General features: G+C 37.8%; 2 protein-coding genes across 7 annotated transcripts; both read left to right on the plus strand.

The window, feature by feature from the left end:
* Positions 1-284: 284 nt before the first annotated feature.
* On the plus strand, positions 285-9,578 carry LOC103134591 (potassium voltage-gated channel subfamily A member 10-like). Of its 4 annotated transcripts, none has more exons than XM_016668961.1 (3): positions 285-677; positions 901-979; positions 7,708-9,578. In XM_016668961.1, exon 3 carries the CDS (start codon positions 7,865-7,867, stop codon positions 9,542-9,544), a length of 1,680 nt encoding a protein of 559 aa, XP_016524447.1. In that variant the 5' UTR covers positions 285-677; positions 901-979; positions 7,708-7,864; the 3' UTR covers positions 9,545-9,578. The 4 variants fall into 4 exon arrangements, with proteins under 4 accessions (XP_016524447.1, XP_016524448.1, XP_016524446.1 ...); XM_016668960.1 differs by lacking the exons at positions 285-677; positions 901-979 and adding exons at positions 6,527-6,803; positions 6,950-6,991; XM_016668962.1 differs by lacking the exons at positions 285-677; positions 901-979 and adding an exon at positions 6,260-6,514.
* Positions 9,579-16,707: 7,129 nt separating this feature from the next.
* Positions 16,708-20,461, plus strand: LOC103134592 (uncharacterized). 3 transcript variants are annotated; one of them, XM_016668964.1, is made up of 6 exons: positions 16,708-16,993; positions 17,499-18,098; positions 18,187-18,297; positions 18,502-18,560; positions 19,307-19,567; positions 19,880-20,461. In XM_016668964.1, the coding sequence occupies exons 2-6, from the start codon at positions 17,507-17,509 to the stop codon at positions 19,940-19,942; spliced, it is 1,086 nt and encodes a 361-aa protein (XP_016524450.1). In that variant the 5' UTR covers positions 16,708-16,993; positions 17,499-17,506; the 3' UTR covers positions 19,943-20,461. The 3 variants fall into 3 exon arrangements, with proteins under 3 accessions (XP_016524450.1, XP_007546957.1, XP_016524449.1); XM_007546895.2 differs by having other exon boundaries at positions 16,714-16,887; positions 18,499-18,560; XM_016668963.1 differs by having other exon boundaries at positions 16,715-16,992; positions 17,497-18,098; positions 18,499-18,560.
* Positions 20,462-20,639: the final 178 nt, after the last annotated feature.

Raw genomic sequence — 20,639 nt, forward strand, 5'->3', positions numbered from 1 at the left:
GTGAAAACTCAACTCACACAGGCTCCTTCTGTCATTTAGGCTCCAGTGATTTTCAGTAAACACTACACGGACAGAAGAAAGGACAGAGAGGTGAAAACATAGAGAAACGCTGGCACATGACCAGTGAATCCTACACACAACTGTGAAATATGATAGAGAGGCCAAACAAGAGCACCTGGCAGGAAGACGGATCAGTGCAGGACTTTACCAGCACAGAGAAAATTGAGCCCCTGCTGCACAAACTCAGGCTGACTTTCTTGTTCATTACCCCGGTAAAGGACAGACGACTCCCAATCAGCACTTGCACAGAACTACCACAGTGTCCCCCAATGTCTTGATGTAACTGTTACTGAGTTATGATATTGTTATAACCCAAGGTGCATGTCCTGCTGTAAAGCACATAAATAAGACAATGGCACTTGTGTGCAGTGACAGGACTTGCTTTGTTTGTGTGTTAGCTGAGACTTATCCAAGTGACTGGAACCTTGTTGTGGTGAAAAACATCTGTCCTCTCTGTGGTGTGTGTAACTGTAACTGCCCTGCCTCCTGCCAAAACGTCCCGTTTTAAAGAGATTTGCCATCGCTCCTTAAGACTCTGGCGTCGCCTGGTCACTGAATTAATCTGAGAGGAGCTGTAAGCGGCTGCAGCCAAGCTCCCGTCACCGCAGCACAATGAGGTAAAGGTTTTCTTTGTTTTATACTGAGAATGCCATAGTAGAAATCATTTTCTAGTGTTGTTGTTGATTTCAGTGTTTTTGTTGTTGCAAAAATTCTTAATGTTGCATTGTTGTTTAAAGCTCAATGAAGTATCGCCGCTTTACTTGACCTTCAAAATTTAAATCAGCCAAGATTACATAGTTTGTTCTTTGTATTTAAGATGTTTCGTTTGCTTTGAGACAGGGATAAAAGAAATACTTGGACGAAACTGAGGGTTTGGATGAACATAACACTGGCAGTCATTGAACATCCCGGTCCAATGGTAAGAAATACTGTTAAACTGGCTGGTATGGGGTATTCATAATGACTGTTCGGTTGTTATCTGGCAGACATTGTTAACAGCCAAACAATAATTTATGCAAAGACACCATTGGAGTTTTTTTTTTTATTATTATTATTAATCAAGTAAGTTTGAACATACGAATATTGTTGTGTCAAATGTTCAGCTTCATGTTCTGCTTTATGTTCTGTCATATCAGTCCAGATTAGCACTTGTCTTTTGCTTCGTAAGGAGAAAATTGATCTGGATATTTGAGTTAAGTCTGTATGATTCTGTTTACGGTATATGACCATGTGGGTGACCTGCAGAGCTGATTTCCTGTGATATATAATACTCTTAAGTAAAGTCATCCTCTCCCGCACAGGCGGCTCCATCAATGACACACCAGATTGTTAGACCATAATTAAAGCATTTTACTTATAAAGATCAGAACATTTACTATAAATAAAAATGTTTCTATATTTATGGGTAACTCCATCCATCCGTCCGTCCATCCGTCCGTCCGCCCGTCCGTCCGTCCGTCCGTCCGTCCGTCCGTCCGTCCATCCAGGCATTGTCTTCTCAAAGACAGGTTTATAAGATAAGTCCAGAAATGAAATGCTGAGATCTCTCCCCAACAACATCTTCTAGCTAATTCAAGGGTTCTTAAGACATTTCCAGGTCATAAGGTTTATTTGGTTCCTCCAGCAAGTTCTGGGTCTGTGCTGGGGTCTCCTCCTTGTGGGACGTGGCCCCATCCAGGATGACAGAACTCCTCAGATAATCTCTAAGGCTTCTTCCTGTGGAAAGAAACTAACTTTGGCCACTCACTGATATAAGATCATATTTATTGGTGAGCCTCACTAAATCAGGAAGATCACTCTTAGGAAAGGTTACTGGCATGAATCTTTTGGTGCCAGACTCTGCCCAAAAATCAGTAAGCCTGCTACACATGGGACCACCACCTGCAGGGAGGGACATCAAGATTGTTTGCGATATGAACTAAGTGACAGCTGGACACTGATTAGCTGTTAAAATATTTGAACAAGCTTTACTTGGTATTTTCAGAGAACATTCTCTTATTTGATATGCTTTTAGTTTCATTTTTACATTTTACTGCTTCCGTAGTAAATTGATTTGTTATCATGGGGCAAATAATTCACCTACATGTGGTTAATGTTTTATTTGTACTCCTACACAGTTGTTCTGTTAGGTTTTCCTTTTGCTTTTGTACTATAAAGCATGTCAATGAATTTCCTAGAGCTCCTGAAATTAACTGCAACTTGTTTTTATTTTTATTTTTTTTGTATTATTTTTTTTCCCAAATATATCGTAAATGTCTAAAAAGCCAACTAGACATCTTGATGGGAAGATTGTGACCAGCCTTTTCGTTGCAATGACACTTCCTGTAAGGATGCAGTGAAGTCATAGGAGTAAATTCCAGCACACTTTACGCATGATGTTAGGTAACACACCGTTACTGAGCCCACAACGCTCCCAGAGAGAGAACATGTTTTTTTTATGATCCCACCTTGTCACGTTAATTTTAGGATTGTATTTCTCTATTAAGGCATTAGGCCCGTTACTAAAGAGGAAAGAGAAGGAGAGAAGGTAATTTGCAAACTTTAGACTGTGAATTAAGTTTGCAGATAGCTTATATCCTGTAACTGTGTTGTTTTAAAGACGCTGAGTTTTTTGTGCCCTGTTTTAGATCATTTATTGATTTTATCTAATAAACTGTTTTTATCATTCAATGACAGCTTTTATGCTTAATATAACATTGTAAGAACATATTCTTCTCTTGTTTTGCATATATTATTATAGTACAATACATTTTATTGTTGTTTATAAAAAAGAGAGCACTGCAATCACAAGGTGAACTGCTTAAACCCATGAAGCAGTCAAAAATAGTTCTGCTTTTCTAAATCTTTCTCTCTTTGTTTTACTTTTTAGCTCAAACTTTCGATATTGAATATAAATATTAATATTGCATAGTTTTGTTTCTATTCTACCCCTCTGGCTAAAGAAGAACCAAATATTTCCTATATATTAATGTGAAAAATAAAGCCCTTAACCCTGTTTTCTCTTTATGGCCTCAAATCCACAGAAAGCTAAATCCATTGTTAGTATTGTTGTTACTCTTAGAAGATTCCAATTAAGGTGAGTGTTTTGCTTTTTTAACAGTTAAGTGGTGTGGGTTGGTTTTAATACCAAAGTTCTTATGCCCTTGTATTTTCCTGACCCATGCTACGTAATGAAGAGAACCCCTGGAGTGATATATAGGATTACTAGACTGGAATAACCAGTTGCCTTTACAGCAGCTATAAGATTACGAGTCTGGAATATCTAATCCGTGTTACCTTACGTGCTCTTTGAAATCCTGTCATCCTTAATAGATGAGCGTTTGGGCTTTTGAGATTGAATTACCCAGATCATGTGCACAAGATGAGCTGTTCAGACAGCTGTAGGCCAATTAGGCTCTATATATGAGGCAAATGCTCTACCATTGTGGCGGCACAGTGGTGCAGTTGGTAGCACTGTTGCCTCGCAATAAGAAGATCCTGGATTTGAATCCTTGCCTGGGGTCTCCTTTCATGGAGTTTGCATGTTCTCCATGTGCATTTGTGGCTTCTCTCTGGGTACTCCTTCTTCCTCCCATAGTTCAAAAACATGACTGTTAGGTTATTTGGTATCTCTAAATTACCATTAGGTGTGAATTATGGCTATTTGTTTTTGTCTGTCTCTGTTTCCCCCTGCAATCAACGGGTGACTTGTCCAGGGTGTACCTCACCTCTCACCTTACTTAGATCACATTGTAATTTCTGATCAAAGTCACAGAAAACAGTGCCAGAGTGCCTAAAGAATATGGGCTTCCTGATTGAGGGCCCCATGATCTCTGCAGGTCAACCCTTCCACAGTTTAAAGACACAGATGATTTTAGATGTTCCAAATACTTGGATGACTTCAGTAAGAAAAAAAGCAAAAGAAACTCAGGCACAACCCTACACACACCGAGCAAAGGATCTACTGAAATTCTGTTGCCAGCAGACAGAAACCCTGATGCCATAATATTGTCACAATATCACAAGGTGGGACTCTTTCTAAGTGTATCATATCACAAACTGTAAGCAAAAGAGTCATATTCTGCATAAATGTGTCATTTTGTAATTGTAAATAAAGATCGGGGACCTCTGATAGAAAAAGATACCTGGATGAGCTCTAAACCTGAATAAAATTCTCATGACTAGCAGACAGAAATAACCATTAAAAACACTAAAAGAATGGAAATCCATCCCAGTGATGCACCTGTGAGGATTTCTTTCTGAGTCTGCAGTTCTGCAGAGTCTTACAGAGATTTTTTGTTCACTTCAATGTACTTCAACTGATCTGTGTCAAATTTTCACCCTTCACATGAAGTTATGTTGAAAAAGCTCTGAATGGAGCAACATATGAATAAGAGGAGATAATGATCATTTATTTTTTAACTTTTCAAATTTAAGAAACTATTTTAAGTAGTTCACTAGCTCCAGTTACTTTTGTTACAGGACATGCCTCGTCTTAGTCATTTAATATCTTTGTTTTCTCTGCAGACTGAAAGCTGAGCTTTTCCAATCTAAAGCAATTAAAAAAAAATGTGTTCAATAAATTATGCTTTTGCTTTGCAACAGAATACTAGGAAGAAAATATTACCTTAAAGACAAATTTTCAAAACAGATGGGACAATCAATATAAACAGAAGGTAAAGTTTAGCTTAAAATAATTATGAAAGGCATTTCTTATCATTATTATGTATTGAAAGAACTAAATTGTTGTTAAATAGCCAGCAAAATTACATCAGTGTAGTTTTTTCTTCTATTCCAAAAATATCTGGAGGTTTTTTTTTTTTTTTTTCTCTTCAATGTTAAAGTTAGAATTTTCCTCTTCTGGGCTGAGGTCACCGTTTGTACCAGGAGCGGCTCAAAGTCGAACATCTGCGAAGGTGTGCTGAAGGTGTTTCTACTGATGCAGCACCAGTGTAGTTCACAAATAAGCCTGCTGATGGAGAATTGCTTTGTCAACACAGATTGTTTGTCGGTAAGGTGATAGTGTCATCAGGAAGGGCGGAGGAATGGATGATAGATGGAGGGCTACATGGAAGGCTGGAGGGAGGGGCGTAAATCGCTCTGGTACACCATGAGTTCCCCTGAGAAGAGTAACAATGCAGTAACTGCAGTCTACGTCATCCTAGAGTTCATATCTCATCTCTAGACCTCCCCTTTCTCACTTTTACTGTCACAAATCATTTTGCAGTGGAGGGGATTGATTATTTACTTTTGATCTGACTCGTGCAGTCTGTGATCCCACCCCCATCGATGTCGATCTTCCTGCCTCTGTTTCTGGGTGTAGCAAATTTGATAATGAAGTGTTTTAGTGGCAGGTCATGCCTCGACTGGGTTTGTTCTCAATGACGTGGCGGGCAATGCAGGAGCTTATGAGAAGGCCTATGCATGTGAAGAATATCGAGTCAGCAATTACTGCTTGTCTGAGCAGATGCACATCCCCACATCTCTTCATATGCATGGGCTTTCCTTGGTTCAGTTGCTTTAGCACAAAGTTGAAATTTAAATTCATGGATGCATGATGTTACCGTGACGACACATAACGAGGTGATAGTGTGTGGTGATGAATGGGGACACCGCAGAGACTGTCAAGTTCTCTGTGACCTTGAAGCTGCGTCCCTGAGAGCGTCTGCAGTGGTCCTGCTCGTACCGCAGTGTTAGAGGGGACCAGCAGACAGCCAGCTGCAGGCTGCAGCAGACTGACGGCCATGTGCACAGAGGATATCTAGCATTAGAGCAGTGGTATTCAATCAGGAAACACAACACTCAACCTGTCTAACCAACTTGGTCACCCTTCTGAAAAAGTTTTAGGAAAACTTTAATTAAAAGTTTAAATCCTTGGAAAAACTTTGTATGAAAAAAAAAAATACAAAGAACAGCAATCTAAATAATGGATTTAATTTTTTAATGGTTGAAGTGACCTTCATCACCCTCTGAGGATACGATCTTAAAATCTGTGCAGTTTAGTTTAACTCTTGACTTTATTAGCTTTATAAACAAATATGAGCTTGAAAAATCATTCCTCAACACTTTGCAAATTTAAGTAAAAGTATGTACAGATTTTATATATGAAACTGGACCTTGCACTTGTTTACAAAAAATGAAGGATTTCTGTGTAAGGATTAGAAGAAAACACAGAAACAGATCAGATGCCAGATGAAATAAGAGTTTGTGCCAAATCAGGATAGATGAAAAACAGTCTGAAGCCCCCAGGCAAACAGATGTTGTTGCAGATATTGACAAGTAGTGTAAAAAAGGACAAAAATAGTTCAATCCTGCAAGTGGATGCTTAGTCTGCAGAAAAAAGGCAAGTGAGTGGGACCCACACTCCCTTCCCCTCATCAAACAGCGATTGGCTCCTGCACAGTAAATCTCCTATCACAGAGCTTACCTATAATGTCCCCACTGATGGAGGAGGGAGCAGCCAGAACAAAGCCAGGTGACCCCTACATTTAGTGTAGTCAGATACCTTTGTGGGTGTTTTATTGTTTATCTCTGTTTGTGAAAGAGTGAGAGATCAGTTGTGTACAGTTGTGAGTTTGTGAGGGTGTATTCAGCTTCTCTGGTTTCGCACATGGTGTTAAATTACTCAGTGGGACCTTTAATACAGCTAGAGACACTCTTGATTGGAAGTTTGGATGAGGGAGTGTGAGGGAAGTGGGGAACAGAGCGGAGCTGGCAGGCAGGACAAAGAGGGCACAGAAACTTCTGCAGAGCCAGGGACATGGGTGAGTCCTCACTGCATGCATGTCGTGCCTCTTTGACAGTCAGGTCTGATGTTTATGTTTCCTTACAGTGATAACTGTTTTTGTAAATGTCAGGCTAGTGACAGATAATAACCTATCTGAATTGAAATTCTTTTTTCTACATTCAGGAAAGTGTCTCCAATCAAAGGATGTCGATTCTTACTTCTTAGGTGATGTCCTTTGTTTTCTCACTTGGACTCGTTCACCCTTTGTCGCTAACATGGGATACTTAGCTCACATAATTATGTGTCTATCATCTATAATTTCCTTATATAAGATTTAACTCTATACCCTTAACTGCCATGCTATCTGCTAAGCTGAGAATGGAATCCGAGTCATGTGAATCTCCTTGAGTCTTGAAGGGCCCTCAGTGTCAAGTGAATTGCAGCCTTATGGTGTATGTTACAATTTAGTTACCTGTTCAAACCTGGCTAACGGAATGATAAACAGATACGACAGCTGTAAAACTGACTGACAAACTACTTTGAACTCGAATAATTCTGATAGACAATGGAAATTAGGGTTAAAAAATATTGATGTTAACATATAAACAAAAATGTTTAATTTTGAATTAGCTTATGGCATCAGTCATAGATGGAGGATCAGTTGTTTTGCCAGAGGAAATAGTTTTGCTACGCATTATCAGCAATAATGCCCCATATGCTGCATGTAAGCACTTTCACGTCTGATCTTGCAGAGTGTGAGTTTTCGTTTATGTCATTGGAAAGAAATTGAAGCAGAAAAATAACTGTACGTGCAGAGTATCAGATGGCAGGTTCTTTGCTGATGCAAACAGGAGCCGACAGAAAATCTCCTTATCAACAAAACTAGATTGCACCACTTAAGAAGAATTTAATATGTCTCTTTTTATTACACTATTTTACAGATTAACCAAAGGCCTGAATCCAAACCTATTGTCCAGCAGCCTGAATGGTAACCAGGAGGAGAGAAGCTCTGGCGCGATCTTCAGCGTGGCACTGGTTGAGGTTCCTTCTCTGTCCCCGGAACCAGATTGACCATCATAGCGAGCATCAAAGCAGGCAATGGAGGTGCCGCTTGTTAATTTTGAAAACATGGACGATGTTGGCATCAACCTAGGTGACCCAAGCGACTCAGGTTACCCGACCTCACCCAACTCAGAGGCTCCTGATCAGAACTTGCTGGCCCACCGGCTGGCTTCTCCTCCTCAGTCGCCACGCAGAGGACGGCGACAGCGTCAGTCTGGGCAGGAAGGGTTTTCCCCCTCCACTCCTCCAACTCTTACCTCCAAGGCAAACTCCAGCAGTGGCAGTCTGATCTCCAGTCTGAAGCTCCTGGCAAACAGTGAGTCTCCCACTGACAGTGTCTTCAGTAAGATGCTAAAGGATTATTATGAGAATGAAGATCTGTTCGAAAAGCACTGCTTGGAGGAGAAAGATGAGAAGGTCGTCATAAATATTTCTGGCTTGATGTTTGAAACCCAGCTCAGTACCCTGAGTAAGTTTCCAGAGACGCTGTTGGGTGATCCCATGAAGCGATTACAATACTTTGACCCAATGAAGAATGAGTATTTTTTTGATAGAAATCGTCCGTCATTTGATGGGATTCTCTACTATTACCAGTCAGGAGGGAGAATCCGCAGACCAGCCAATGTTCCCTTAGACATTTTTGCTAATGAAATTGTTTTCTATGAGTTGGGCCATGAAGCAATGGAGCAGTTTCGTGAAGATGAAGGGTTTATTAAAGAACCTGAAGTCCTCTTACCCACCAATGAACTGCAGAGGCAGTTCTGGCTCCTCTTCGAATACCCTGAGAGCTCCAGTGCGGCCAAATCTGTGGCTCTGGTCTCTGTCTTGGTCATTGTTATTTCCATCTTTATTTTCTGTCTGGAGACTCTTCCAGAGTTCAGGGAGGACAGCGACTTTCCTCCAGGTTTCATCCAAATGATCAACGGAACTGCCTCTTACCCTGCCCCTAAAACTGTGTGGACATATCTCACGGACCCATTTTTCATTGTGGAGACTATTTGCATTATATGGTTCTGCTTTGAGCTTGGTGTCCGTTTTGTGGTTTGCCCCAGTAAGAGTGATTTCTTTAATAACATCATGAATATTATTGACATTGTGTCTATAATTCCTTATTTTGTCACCCTGGGAACCGAGCTGGCCACAACGCCGGACGAAGATATGAATGCAGGTCAGAACATGTCCTTGGCAATTCTAAGAATCATTCGACTTGTGAGAGTCTTCAGAATTTTTAAGCTCTCCCGCCACTCAAAAGGTCTTCAGATTTTGGGTCAAACCCTAAAAGCCAGCATGAGGGAACTGGGGCTGCTAATCTTCTTCCTCTTCATAGGAGTCATCCTTTTTTCCAGTGCCATCTACTTTGCAGAAGTGGATGAACCCCAGACGCAGTTTGTTAGCATCCCTGATGGCTTCTGGTGGGCTGTGGTATCCATGACCACTGTTGGTTATGGGGACATGTGCCCAATTACAATGGGAGGCAAAATGGTCGGCACCCTCTGTGCCATTGCTGGTGTCCTGACCATTGCCCTGCCAGTCCCTGTCATTGTCTCCAACTTCAACTATTTCTATCACCGTGAGACCGAGCAGCAAGAGAAACAAGTGATGGATGCAGCTGCAGAAGCTGCCCAGAAAATGTCAGCTGCTAACAAGTATGGAAGTACCCTTTCTCTCAACAAAAGTAATGGCACATGGCAAAATGAGAAAAATGGCATGCACTGAAAAAGATAAGTTTTTTTTTTATTAATGTCAGAGGAAGATAGACATTAAAAAAAAATCAAGCATATGTGTTAGTGAGACAGACTCGGTTTATTCACTCATCTTTTTGTACTTGAAACACTTGTGCAAATGATTACAGTATTATTAGGCACCATGTGGTGAGACAACCAGTACACAAGCTGTCTGTCTGCATGTAAATGTGTCAAAGTGCAATTAACATAACTCAGCAACTACTGCTTCAGTAACTCAGAGAATACACGGTGCAGCAAGATATGGTTTCTACAACAGACCAACATTTCACCTAAAAATTGACTTGCTTAGACAGAAATAGTGCATATTTGTCCATTAGATGAAAACAAATCAAGTAATCTGAGCTCACATAGTTCATTGTTAGTCTACACTTTATCATACTCAGCAAAATCAAGATTGGTCTTGGCAGCATGTTCAAGGGCAGGCGAGTGTTGGAGGTGTAACATAGGACATTGGCATACACATTGTCTTCTCAGCAGGTCTATAGGTGCAAATGTAGAGCCTGCGGCACCTCTCCATGTAACAATATATGCGTGATAAATAGCTGGCAGAGTAGCATGTCTGCTATTAATATTATAGCTAGCCTGCAAACTTAAATATAAACTTGCTTAATCTTCACCATACATGCAAAAAATTTGCATGCAGCAGTTTTAGTGATCAAAAACGCAAGTTGCTTTTTTTATCCACAGGTTTTATTAGAATTTGGCACCACGCCCAAATGAACATGGTTTTAACTGTAAATGGAACATGTCAACACTTGTTATTGTAAAACTGCATCACTTCATTGCACTGAAAATGTTTTTCTGTGTATGTCTTAAGCACTTTAGGAGCTTCACATCATCCATTGTTGGCAGGGAAAATGTGTTTAAGTATACAAGAAATGTGAGATCAAATATATATATGTGTGTGTGTGTGTGTGTATATATGTATGTATGTATATACAGTGACAAGACTAGGTTAGGGCAAAAACAAACAAACAAAAAATTAAGTATGTTTTTTCATCTGCCTTTTTATCTCGTACTTCAATGCATGGCATAGTGGCTAAGCTGAGGCTTAATCTCCATTATCATATCTGAACATTTCATACATACACACAAACATTTTATATATATATATATATATATATATATATATATATATATATATATATATATATATATATAAAGACAATTTATTATGGTATTTTAAACTTATAATAAGAAACAATATATTTGACATGAGATTGAGAGTCATACAATGATAATGAGCTAACTGGGTTTGTGATAACATGTGACTTGTAATTTCCATTAGAAAAACATGAATTGGAACCATTTATGCATGAAATATTTCTGTCACTGAAAACTTAATGTATGTGAGTGTCTTGTTCATATAAATATTGATTGTACTGAAATGTCAGTGAATGTAATTGTAACTCAGTCAATGCCTTTGTAATCCTAAGAAATGCAATATGGTGATGTGTGGTTCTAAAAGAAGAACATTGTGTTCTTCATCCATTGAAAAAGCTGTACCTGTTAAGAAAATATAATGCAATAAGGTGACATGAGTAGGTCACTTCAATAATTAGCACTTTACTACGTTACAAAGCACTGAATATGTTAAGACTGTTACTGTATGTGTCAACATTGTACAGTACAGTGTCATAATTTGCTATGTTTTATTTATCCAGCAAAGAGTGCCTTTCATTAAACATGTACCCAAACTGCGTCATGCTTCCCTCTGTTGATTTTTTAAAGAATTTATTCTGAGATAAAATGTGCACAGGTCTAAGCAGATTTATGAGTTTGAGCTTAAATTTTCCTTATGTTTATTTATAAAAGTGATGAATGAAAGTGTAAGTGTCAGTTTTTTGGCTTCAGGGCTGAACTCTCATTAACACCTCATGTTGGCTTGTTATTAACACCTTCTCACTGGCTGTTCACATTGCTGATATCATGATGAAAATAATTGTGTGATGCGCCTGTCTTATGACAAAATAGAATAAAATCATATTTTTTGTGGGGTTTTTTTTCTGTATTGATATAAATAGGTGGTGTAAATAGCAAACTGGGGGAGCAGATGTTTGTTTGAGGTCTAACAAGCCTGTTAGCTAATGAAGAACAGAAAAAAGAGTCTGGCTAAACATGGGTGAGATGATGAAAAAATGACTACAAATTGATACAGATGAAAACTGACACTCTCTGTGATATTTATTACAAATGTTGAAAAAAACCCTACGGTAATTAGATCACATGTTCTGTTGGCTGTACTGTTATAACCGGGAAAATTACAGTGTTGTGTGGGAAACAATGTCTTTGACTGGGATCACTTCAGAAGAAAAGCACCAAGTTAAATATGCAGTGAAAATTAATCTTTTATTACATGATCTATCTTGGCCTCTGAGGCAAGACAGAGGCCGTTTTAATTGTTGTTTGTTCCAAGCCTTCTTATATAAACAAAACATTCCCAGTCAGTCTCTCTAAACTGTACCAAATTTATGTTGCTCTTCTGGATTTTGTTTTTCCTAGGTCAATTTCTGCCATAAAGGTTTTTGTTTTTCTGTTTTGTCGTGCTGTGTTTTTGAGTCTTTTCAACTTGACAACTTATCACTGCGGTCAGCATGCCACTCTTCTGATTTCTGATCTTTGTAACAGAGGGTATCCCACTGATACCCTCTGTTAGCATTTTAGCATTTAAAAAGACAGATGGCTCAGGCAAGGTCAAAGCTAAAGTGAGGCTGCATTTATAATTCATGAGAAGTTCCATGAAGATATCAAATCCAGCCCGCCTTTGATAAAAAAAATCACCCCAAGAAAGTGATTCAAAGACCAACCGGTCCTGTCTCTGTGACACACCAGTGTAGTGCAAATCTTAGTAGAACTAAAAATATCTTTGTAGCATGACTGCTCTTTACTTCTGACTCTCTGAGCTGGTGACAAGCTGCGTCCCTCTGCTCTAAAGGAAACAATGGACGAGTCTCACGCAAAAGCTCAGACAGTGAGTCTCATATCAGTGGATTGGGTTACTGTACTGTCAGCAGACACGTTAATTCAATTGTCAGAGCTGCACAGACAGCAGCCTGTGCACAGTAGTTTTCTGCCTCCAGAGAGTAAAGTCACCTGGAACTCAGCAAATTGTGTTCAAATCAAATCGCTTAAACTTCTTCAGTTCCTTTGAGAAACTGCAACTCGTCTGGATTTAAACTAAAGAGCACAGACATGAGAATGCTTTGGAGAAAAGTGTGCAACACCAAGTGATTTTGCTATTGATGGGAGCTCAGCTTTGTTAGCGTACAGTATTACTTAAGGTATGGATTCCACACTGTGACTTTGCATTTAAATTTTTATAGCCTGCTCCTTAACTACAAGACTAACATTATGAACTGAAAAGGGATCCAATAATTTGCTAATGGAGATAGGAAACTCAATGTTCTGTCAGCATAATAGAAGATAATGAATTAGCAAATAAAGACACTGTTTTGTATAAAGTGAGGGTCTGGCCTTTTAGTGCTTCACAGAAAATGCTGCCTGTACCTTGTTTTTGAGTACAATACTTTGTGAAATGGTCAAAAGATGCAATAAAAAAACCCTTTTCTTCATCCCAAAAAATGTAATTCCATGTGAAAGTTTTAATCAATTTCTTTATACATTGTTTTATTTACTTACATGTTTGCTTTACTTGTAAGCGTAAAATAAGAATACAAGTCCAGCAGAGGTTACAAATGAAAATGCAAAGAATGTTCTTCAAAGCACAAAGTACATTGTTTTGCAAAAGTTACTATTCCCCTTGAACAATTTGAGACTTTTTCAAATACAATAATTTGCCTCCAGAAATAACCTGTTTCAGGGGAACTAAATGCAAATATACCTGATACATTTTAAATGAGAAAAATCATGTATCATTTTGTTTCTCAGTCACAAAAATGCTCTCCATTATATTGGCCTGTCACATAAAATCACAACAAAATACTTAGAAGTATATGGCTGTTCAGTGGTAAAATCTGGAAATGTTCAAGGAATCTGAATACATTTCCCTAGTCTCTATACAAACTACAAAAGAGTCAGGGGAATAGTTGTTTTACTACTGCTTCAGAAACATTTTTGGACAACACAGAGCATTTGAGCTTAAGAAAATCCCCAAGAGACCTTTAGAAGTGTTTAAAGTTTGATCTGTTTAAATCGAAAGTAAAAAACAAATATTTAGGATTAACACTTCTGGAAATCTCAGGAAAAATAGAAAAAGTGCTGTAAAAAACAAGCATATCAACTTTATCATACCTGTTTTTGCAAGTATCGTTGTGACTGACTAACAATAACTTGCAAAGTAATTCCCGGACAAACACATGACAACAGTAACATATTCTTTAGATAGTATAGACACTCATGTGACAGTTTTGAAAGAACAACTACTTCTAAAAACATGTTAAATGTTTATTTTATGAAGCTAAATCATTTTTAAATTCCTGGAATTTTTTCTTACCACCATTCAGGATACGCAGAATGAGAATACAGTGAATGTTGAAGCACATTATTCAAATAGTACTTTCAGCAATATTGCTTCTATAAAACAGATTTTATAAAACAGATTTATTTAGTTAGTAGGCATAAATTGATCTGTTGTATATTCTTGAGTTTGTTTCTATATGGATTGTGAGCTACCTTATTCAGCACAAATCATTTTATGATTGGAGAGAGGCGCCCCTGGATACACAGAGAAGTAATGACTCAAAGAGATAAAGATTTATGACAGGTAAATGCACAGTGACTGCTCTGCTGTTCTGCTGCAAGCTCCAGAGGTCAGTGACCAACCCTTGTGGGACGAAACGTGAGTCTCACATTTGTAAAGCTTAACACCCATGAAAAATGAAGAAGGTGACCTAAAGTATCACCAAGGGCCAGACAGTAAATGGAGCATTGAATTTGTATGAGCCCAGGATGCTTTCCATGACAACAACAAACTGGAAAAATCAGAAAGTCTAATGAGTATGACTGAGAAAAGGATTCCAGTCATAAATTTTACACAAAGATAAGTCTGAGTAAATCCACATGGAGAGCGAGCCTTACTAGAAGTGATGCAAGTAACTGAATTTAGTATTTATCTATACACCTCATCAATTAAAACACTTATTCCTATTTTGATCAGGAATAAGAACTTTCACTTGAAATTAATGCTTACAATATGCTGCTAAGATATGCTGCATCCAAGGCACAATTTATGTACTCTTTTGTAGGTTCATCTTTTAAATCTCAGCATCAAATATGTTTGGTTCTTAAAAAAAAACAATCTTAATGTAATGGCAACAAGATTATTTTTATATTACTCTTGCTGTTTTTTTTAAATTAAGTAAAAAAATTTAAACAAAGGGCACAGGTATTATTTTTTTACAATGTCCAAACCTTTATGTATACAATGCACCCATTTTCAAGACAACATGTTCACTGCCCTCTAGTGGCTTCCATAGTCACCAGATCTAGTCAGTTCAAAAAGCGACTCCAGCCCAGTGCTAACCAGGTGCACCTGACAAAAGTGACCTGAGTGTTTAGATCTTAACAGAGTTAAATTTCATTGGTAAGTGTGACACCACGTGGAGATTTTGGGGTACTACAAAACAATCCTGTCTTATTTTTTTTTATTTTGTAACTTGCACTCTCTCATTTATTTCAAAATGCACAAAATATTAGAAAGACTTGGAATATGTCAGGTTTGACATCAGCTTATGAATTAAAAGCAAGTTAGTGAAATAAGTTCAGCTTATAGACAAAACTATTCTTGGCTGCAAAAAGTCCATATGACAGAAACCTTTTGTCTATGGTTTCTTAGAAATCAGGATAAGACTATTTATAGTGATGTGTCACTGAAGTTGATGGACAGAAAGATAAACTAGAAGTAAACACCTTATTTGAATGAAAACAGGTGAGTCTTTTTCTTTGTAAGATACTTTATCCCACAACACTCACAAATCAGGGAAGGTTAATTAACTATTTACAAAAACCTGATTTCTGTCATCTTTGATTGGGTCAAGTATAAAAGACTTTGGTCAAGACTGAAGTAGACTGCTATAAAATGAAAAAGACAAAACATTTTTCCAAATGTGGTTTTTGAAACATATTCCTAAGGAAATTTCAAAAAAGGGAATTTAATATAAGGTTAATCAATATAATCCAGGACATGTATCACCATTTTGAGTATTGCCTTTGTGAACCTGAGTCATGTAAAATGACCTTAATGTCAGCTATACAGAAGAATGAGTCCCTTATTTGTTTTGCAAACAAATCTAAGGTTGCCTTTACTGTGTAAAGGTGTATAATGAATCCCATACCTTAGCAAAGTTAAAATGCCAGCATCACCATACAGACGTTTTAAAAACAGCAGCAGAACTGGAAGAACACTCTTGTAGTGTTTGTGTTGCATCCAAAAGATAACAGAGAAAAGGAAAATAAACGTTTCTGCCTCCAAGCACTGCATGTTTGGTTGATGAATACAGTATGAGTCCTGTTTTTATTCTGAAGTCACTATTTAAAAGTTTCAAATTTAAATAATGGGCAGTACAGTATAATGAAATCAAAATTTCAAATATAACATTTGGAAGACTGCTAAGCAACCTCAATCTTAAACTTCAACATGGGTATTGTGCAGTTACATCGACACATGCACAAAAAAACTCTTTAAGCAACATTTGCACTCATCTTTAGAAATTTTCATGAAACATCCAAATCTTGATTTTCAGTACATAAAATTCTAAAATGCACATGAATAGGGAAGACCTGCTATTTTCTGACATACAGCTCAGCAACTGTTAAATTATCTTGAGGATAACTAAATTCCCACAGAGTGGATTACCTCAAGTTATGTCACCAGTCATCCAGTTAGTAAAACACATCAAAATACTGACCCTGACACATAGTGATAAAATATAGTTATTTTGATTTGACATAAAAATATGAATAGTAACCTTAAGAAACAAAGATAGGACGAATTTTAAAATCATTTTTATCAAGTCACTGCATTTTAGATTCTAAAATCTAGATTTAGAAATGTCAGCAATTTCAGCTCTTCAACTTGGGTTATTTTTATTAGGTTTTTCTCCAAAGCGATGAATTCTTATTTTTTCTTCTAGAAAGGCCACCCTTTTACAGGAAACACGCTGACTTCCTAAACGTAGCCGATTACTACACTGCGCAGCTAAAGAGAAACCGTAAACAAGGTCCGATACCGCCGTCTATGTAAACCCGGAAACATAGGTGGACCGCTCAAAATCCCCTGGTGTCAATTTACGTTATCTCAGGTGAAAGCGGCGACGTAAACCCCAGGGGGAGGAGCTCCGGGATTTCGGTCAGCAGGTACATTAGTCTCTTTGTAAGACATAAGTCTGTCTACAGCGAGTACCTTCAAAACCCTCGATCTGAATTTTTCGTTCGGATAATTAAACGATTTCAACGGGTAGAGGTGAGTTTACTGACAGATTATCTTGACCATTAGTACGTTTTGTTCTTTCTTCTTTGACTTTTAAACAGTATTTAAAAACGCGTCTCCATTTGTCTCGCAGTAATAACCGTTTTATCTAACGCAACTCAGTTACACTTTCCTGTTTCATCTGCGTTTTAAACACTGTTTAGAACAGTAGACAAAAAAAGCACTGCGTGCATTGTAACTGTCTTAATATCCTATGTGTTACTTCAGAAATTAGATCAAGGCATTATGTATTTTTTATAAACTTAATATTTCATGTTTATTGAAATTGGCATGATCATGAACGGCGTGAGCAACATTCAAACATTAATTACCGTAATATTCTTAATCAATAAAGACAATATAACAAGATTTTTTTTTTTGAAAAAGCGTTAAAAATGAGTAAGATATAACAGTATAAATTAATTAGAAAGTTCATGTGATTTTCAACTAAGAGATTTAAATCTGATAAAACAGTACGCTTTTCTCTTCTTCCTCTTAGAATCCACCATGGAAACAGCAATAGAAAAACAAAGGCCTGTTCACAGCCAGATTATTTCTGTGCCCCATAAGGACACAGTGCGTATCCTGGAGGTTTATGTCAAGCGGAGCCTGAGCCTGAATGATGGCAGTGTGAGGGCAAAGAAAGCAGGGAAGATGGAAAAGTGGGTGACCATGCCCAAAAGGTATAGACGATCCTCCAGCGACCCTTCCCTATACTTGCACGAGGATTTAAATCCCAGTGAACCTAGTGTGCTTCCTGTGGCTGAACCCCAGATGTATGAACCCATGAAAGATCCTGAGAAATTAGAGGAGCTAGAAATCAAGACTAAAAAGTCCAAAAAGATCAAGAAACTCTCATTTTGGAAGACTTTCCTAGGCATTTTCAAGAATGAAGACAAAGAAGAACATCAAGACAGTCCATCAGAGATGTTTGACGATTCAAACCAAGCAACTAACTGCCTGCCCACAACTCAGATCTCCTTTCAAAAGAAATCAAGCAGGAAAAAGTCCTTAAGAAGGAAATTGTCCAAAAGGCGGTCTCTGAGATCAATTAAATTTGGCAAAGATGTCAACTCTACTGATAGCACTGGAGTAGAAGGTAACTGTAGCAGAAATGAAGATTCATATTACTGTCATGTTACTGCATTTAAAAATTGTTCATTAATATCCAAACATTTGCTTAACAGCTGTGATCAGCGTCGAACCGACATACGCCTACTATGAGAAAGTATCGGAAGAATTTGAAAAAATTGTACATGAGGTCAAAGAACAAGAGGAAACGGAAATTCTGTCCAATGGTAAGAAATCGGTTATTTTGCTCGTAGTTTGCAGCTGTTAAAAATAGTTCATTGCCGACAGTATAGTGTGTGAAAAAATAAAAATAAAAATCTGGAACTGGAAGTACGAAAGGGAAGAAAAACATGCATAGTAGAATTATCATTTAAACAGTTTCTGTTTAATAAAACCTGTTCATAGTTCCTGTTTGTGTTTGTTTTCAGAAGAAGTTATCAAAAGGATTATTGCTTTGACCATACAGGAGGGTGATGCCATTGATGGAAAGGTGGGTATTTCCTCCGATTGTCAGTGAAAAAGTATTAGTTGGAAATAACAGAGTAGTTTTTAATAATTGGATATACCAGGGTTAAGAGCTAAAGATACAGTAAAGATATGGTTGACAAGGAAACAAGTGTTTTAAATCTAAAAGTTGAAAAAGAATTTTAAAAAGGACAGTTAAGTTCAGGCTTTAAATCATCCATCTGTACCTCTGTCTGTTAGAGGCATGTTTTTGAAAACACATCAAAAGTGACTAAGTTTAGAAAGGAGGAAGAGCTTTACAGAGTACATGTTGAGTCATAGCTTTGAAAACCAAGCACAGGTCATGTGATTGCTGTGCCATATGGTCTGCTGAAACACTTTTACATTAAATCACCTTAGATCTATAAGTGAACAAGCCAGCAGTAGTTAATTGTGTGTGTATTGCAAAATGTAATATAAGACAAAAAGGTTTTTACCCAGTGATTTCCTGTTTGTATTTTCTAATGCATCACTTTAAAGTTTTTTATTTATTTATTTTTTACTTAAGCTGTTGAGTATTTGTAGACTTTTAATATTTTCTTGCTCCTTAAAGTGTACACAGTACAATGAGAAAGTATTGCAGTGAGTCAGCTCCCTAACAGCTTTCAAGTATTCATTCACCACATTTATGGAATTACTTTGGATTACAGTAAAAGGCTCGTCTTTGCTGCGTTATCTCAAGTAAGTCAAAACATACATAACTGATAGCTCTATTGTCCTTATCTCCTTCAGCTGAAAGATAACCCCATGCTGAGCAGCTTTTTCCAGCGCATGTCTTACTCCTCCTTCCAGAAGATGGCAGATGCTTACCTGGAGAATGAGGCAATGCAAACCCACAAGCCACCCACTGTGCTACCTACAGCACCCGAGCTGGTCAAACTGGCTTTCACTCTTGACTTCACAGCCAGGGTAGCTGGGCTTTCCAAGCAGAACATTGGTCACATCACTTGTCTCGGAAACCGTTATCTGCAGGACCGATTTGAATACAGACAGGTGAGAATGCTAAAGAATGGATTCCATGTTTGCTAAAGACAAATTTCTTGGATTTTGATAGTTTTCAAGCATAAGGAATGCCAAGCTCTAATTTGTACCTGTTAGGTTGTTTCTATTGTGAAGATGGTACAAATACTGACGTTTCTTAGGATGACAATATTTACACAAGCAAAAACCTTAGCTGTTTAGAACCTCACTATACATTGATAGCAGAAGTCAAGCGATATCTAACTGCAAAGTACAAATGCAAAAATGGAAAGTTTAGAGACTGACTGAAAATTATGTTTTAATATCTTTTCTTGTTTCTTTCAGGCATGCACAGACCACCCTTGGTCTGACGATGACGTAGACAATGTTCCTCTAACAGGCAAATGAAACTGAGATCTACCCAACTATCCACATCCCTATAGATGCGACTATAGATCTGCACAGACTTCACTTTATGAACACTGTCTGAAAACTTACATGTGCTTGAAAGATTTTACTAAGCTGTGACTGAAAACCTCTGAAAATGTGACACAGCAGGATGTTTTCTCAGAAAGCTGTCACTTGACAGACCAATGGCCCTAAACCCAATCTTAGTGAGCCAGCCACCAAAAAGTACTGAACTGAACTGTGATAGCACTTTGTTAGATTCATATTTAGGTGCTTCTCTAAGAGACAACTACAATGTAAGGCTTTTTTGCCAAATTTGAAAATTTGTTGATTTGTAACAATAAGAAAAAACAGTGCAATATTTTCTTCTTTATGGGTAACTCTGAGCTCTTGTTAAATATGCATTGTGTGCACCAAAACTGTGACTTTTTGTTATGAATGCTGGCATTCATAATGTCAACTCTGATCTTGTTAATTATTGAAATGAGTTTTATCTTTTAATAAACATATGCTTCTTAACATGGTTGGCAGCTCTTTGATTCACTGACATGTAAGCAGGAAACAAACTAGAAATGAAGTACAGCTTGTCAAAAATAAAGACCTAGTTCTCATAAGTGAAGAAAAGCATTATGTGAGCTGAACTGCTCCTTCTCCTTTGTGTGGGGAGGGTGAAGTTTATCTGAATGAGTCAAACTGT

The sequence above is a fragment of the Poecilia formosa genome, unplaced genomic scaffold (genome assembly GCF_000485575.1).
Source record: "Poecilia formosa unplaced genomic scaffold, Poecilia_formosa-5.1.2 Scaffold18, whole genome shotgun sequence".
Taxonomy (NCBI): Eukaryota; Metazoa; Chordata; class Actinopteri; order Cyprinodontiformes; family Poeciliidae; genus Poecilia; species Poecilia formosa.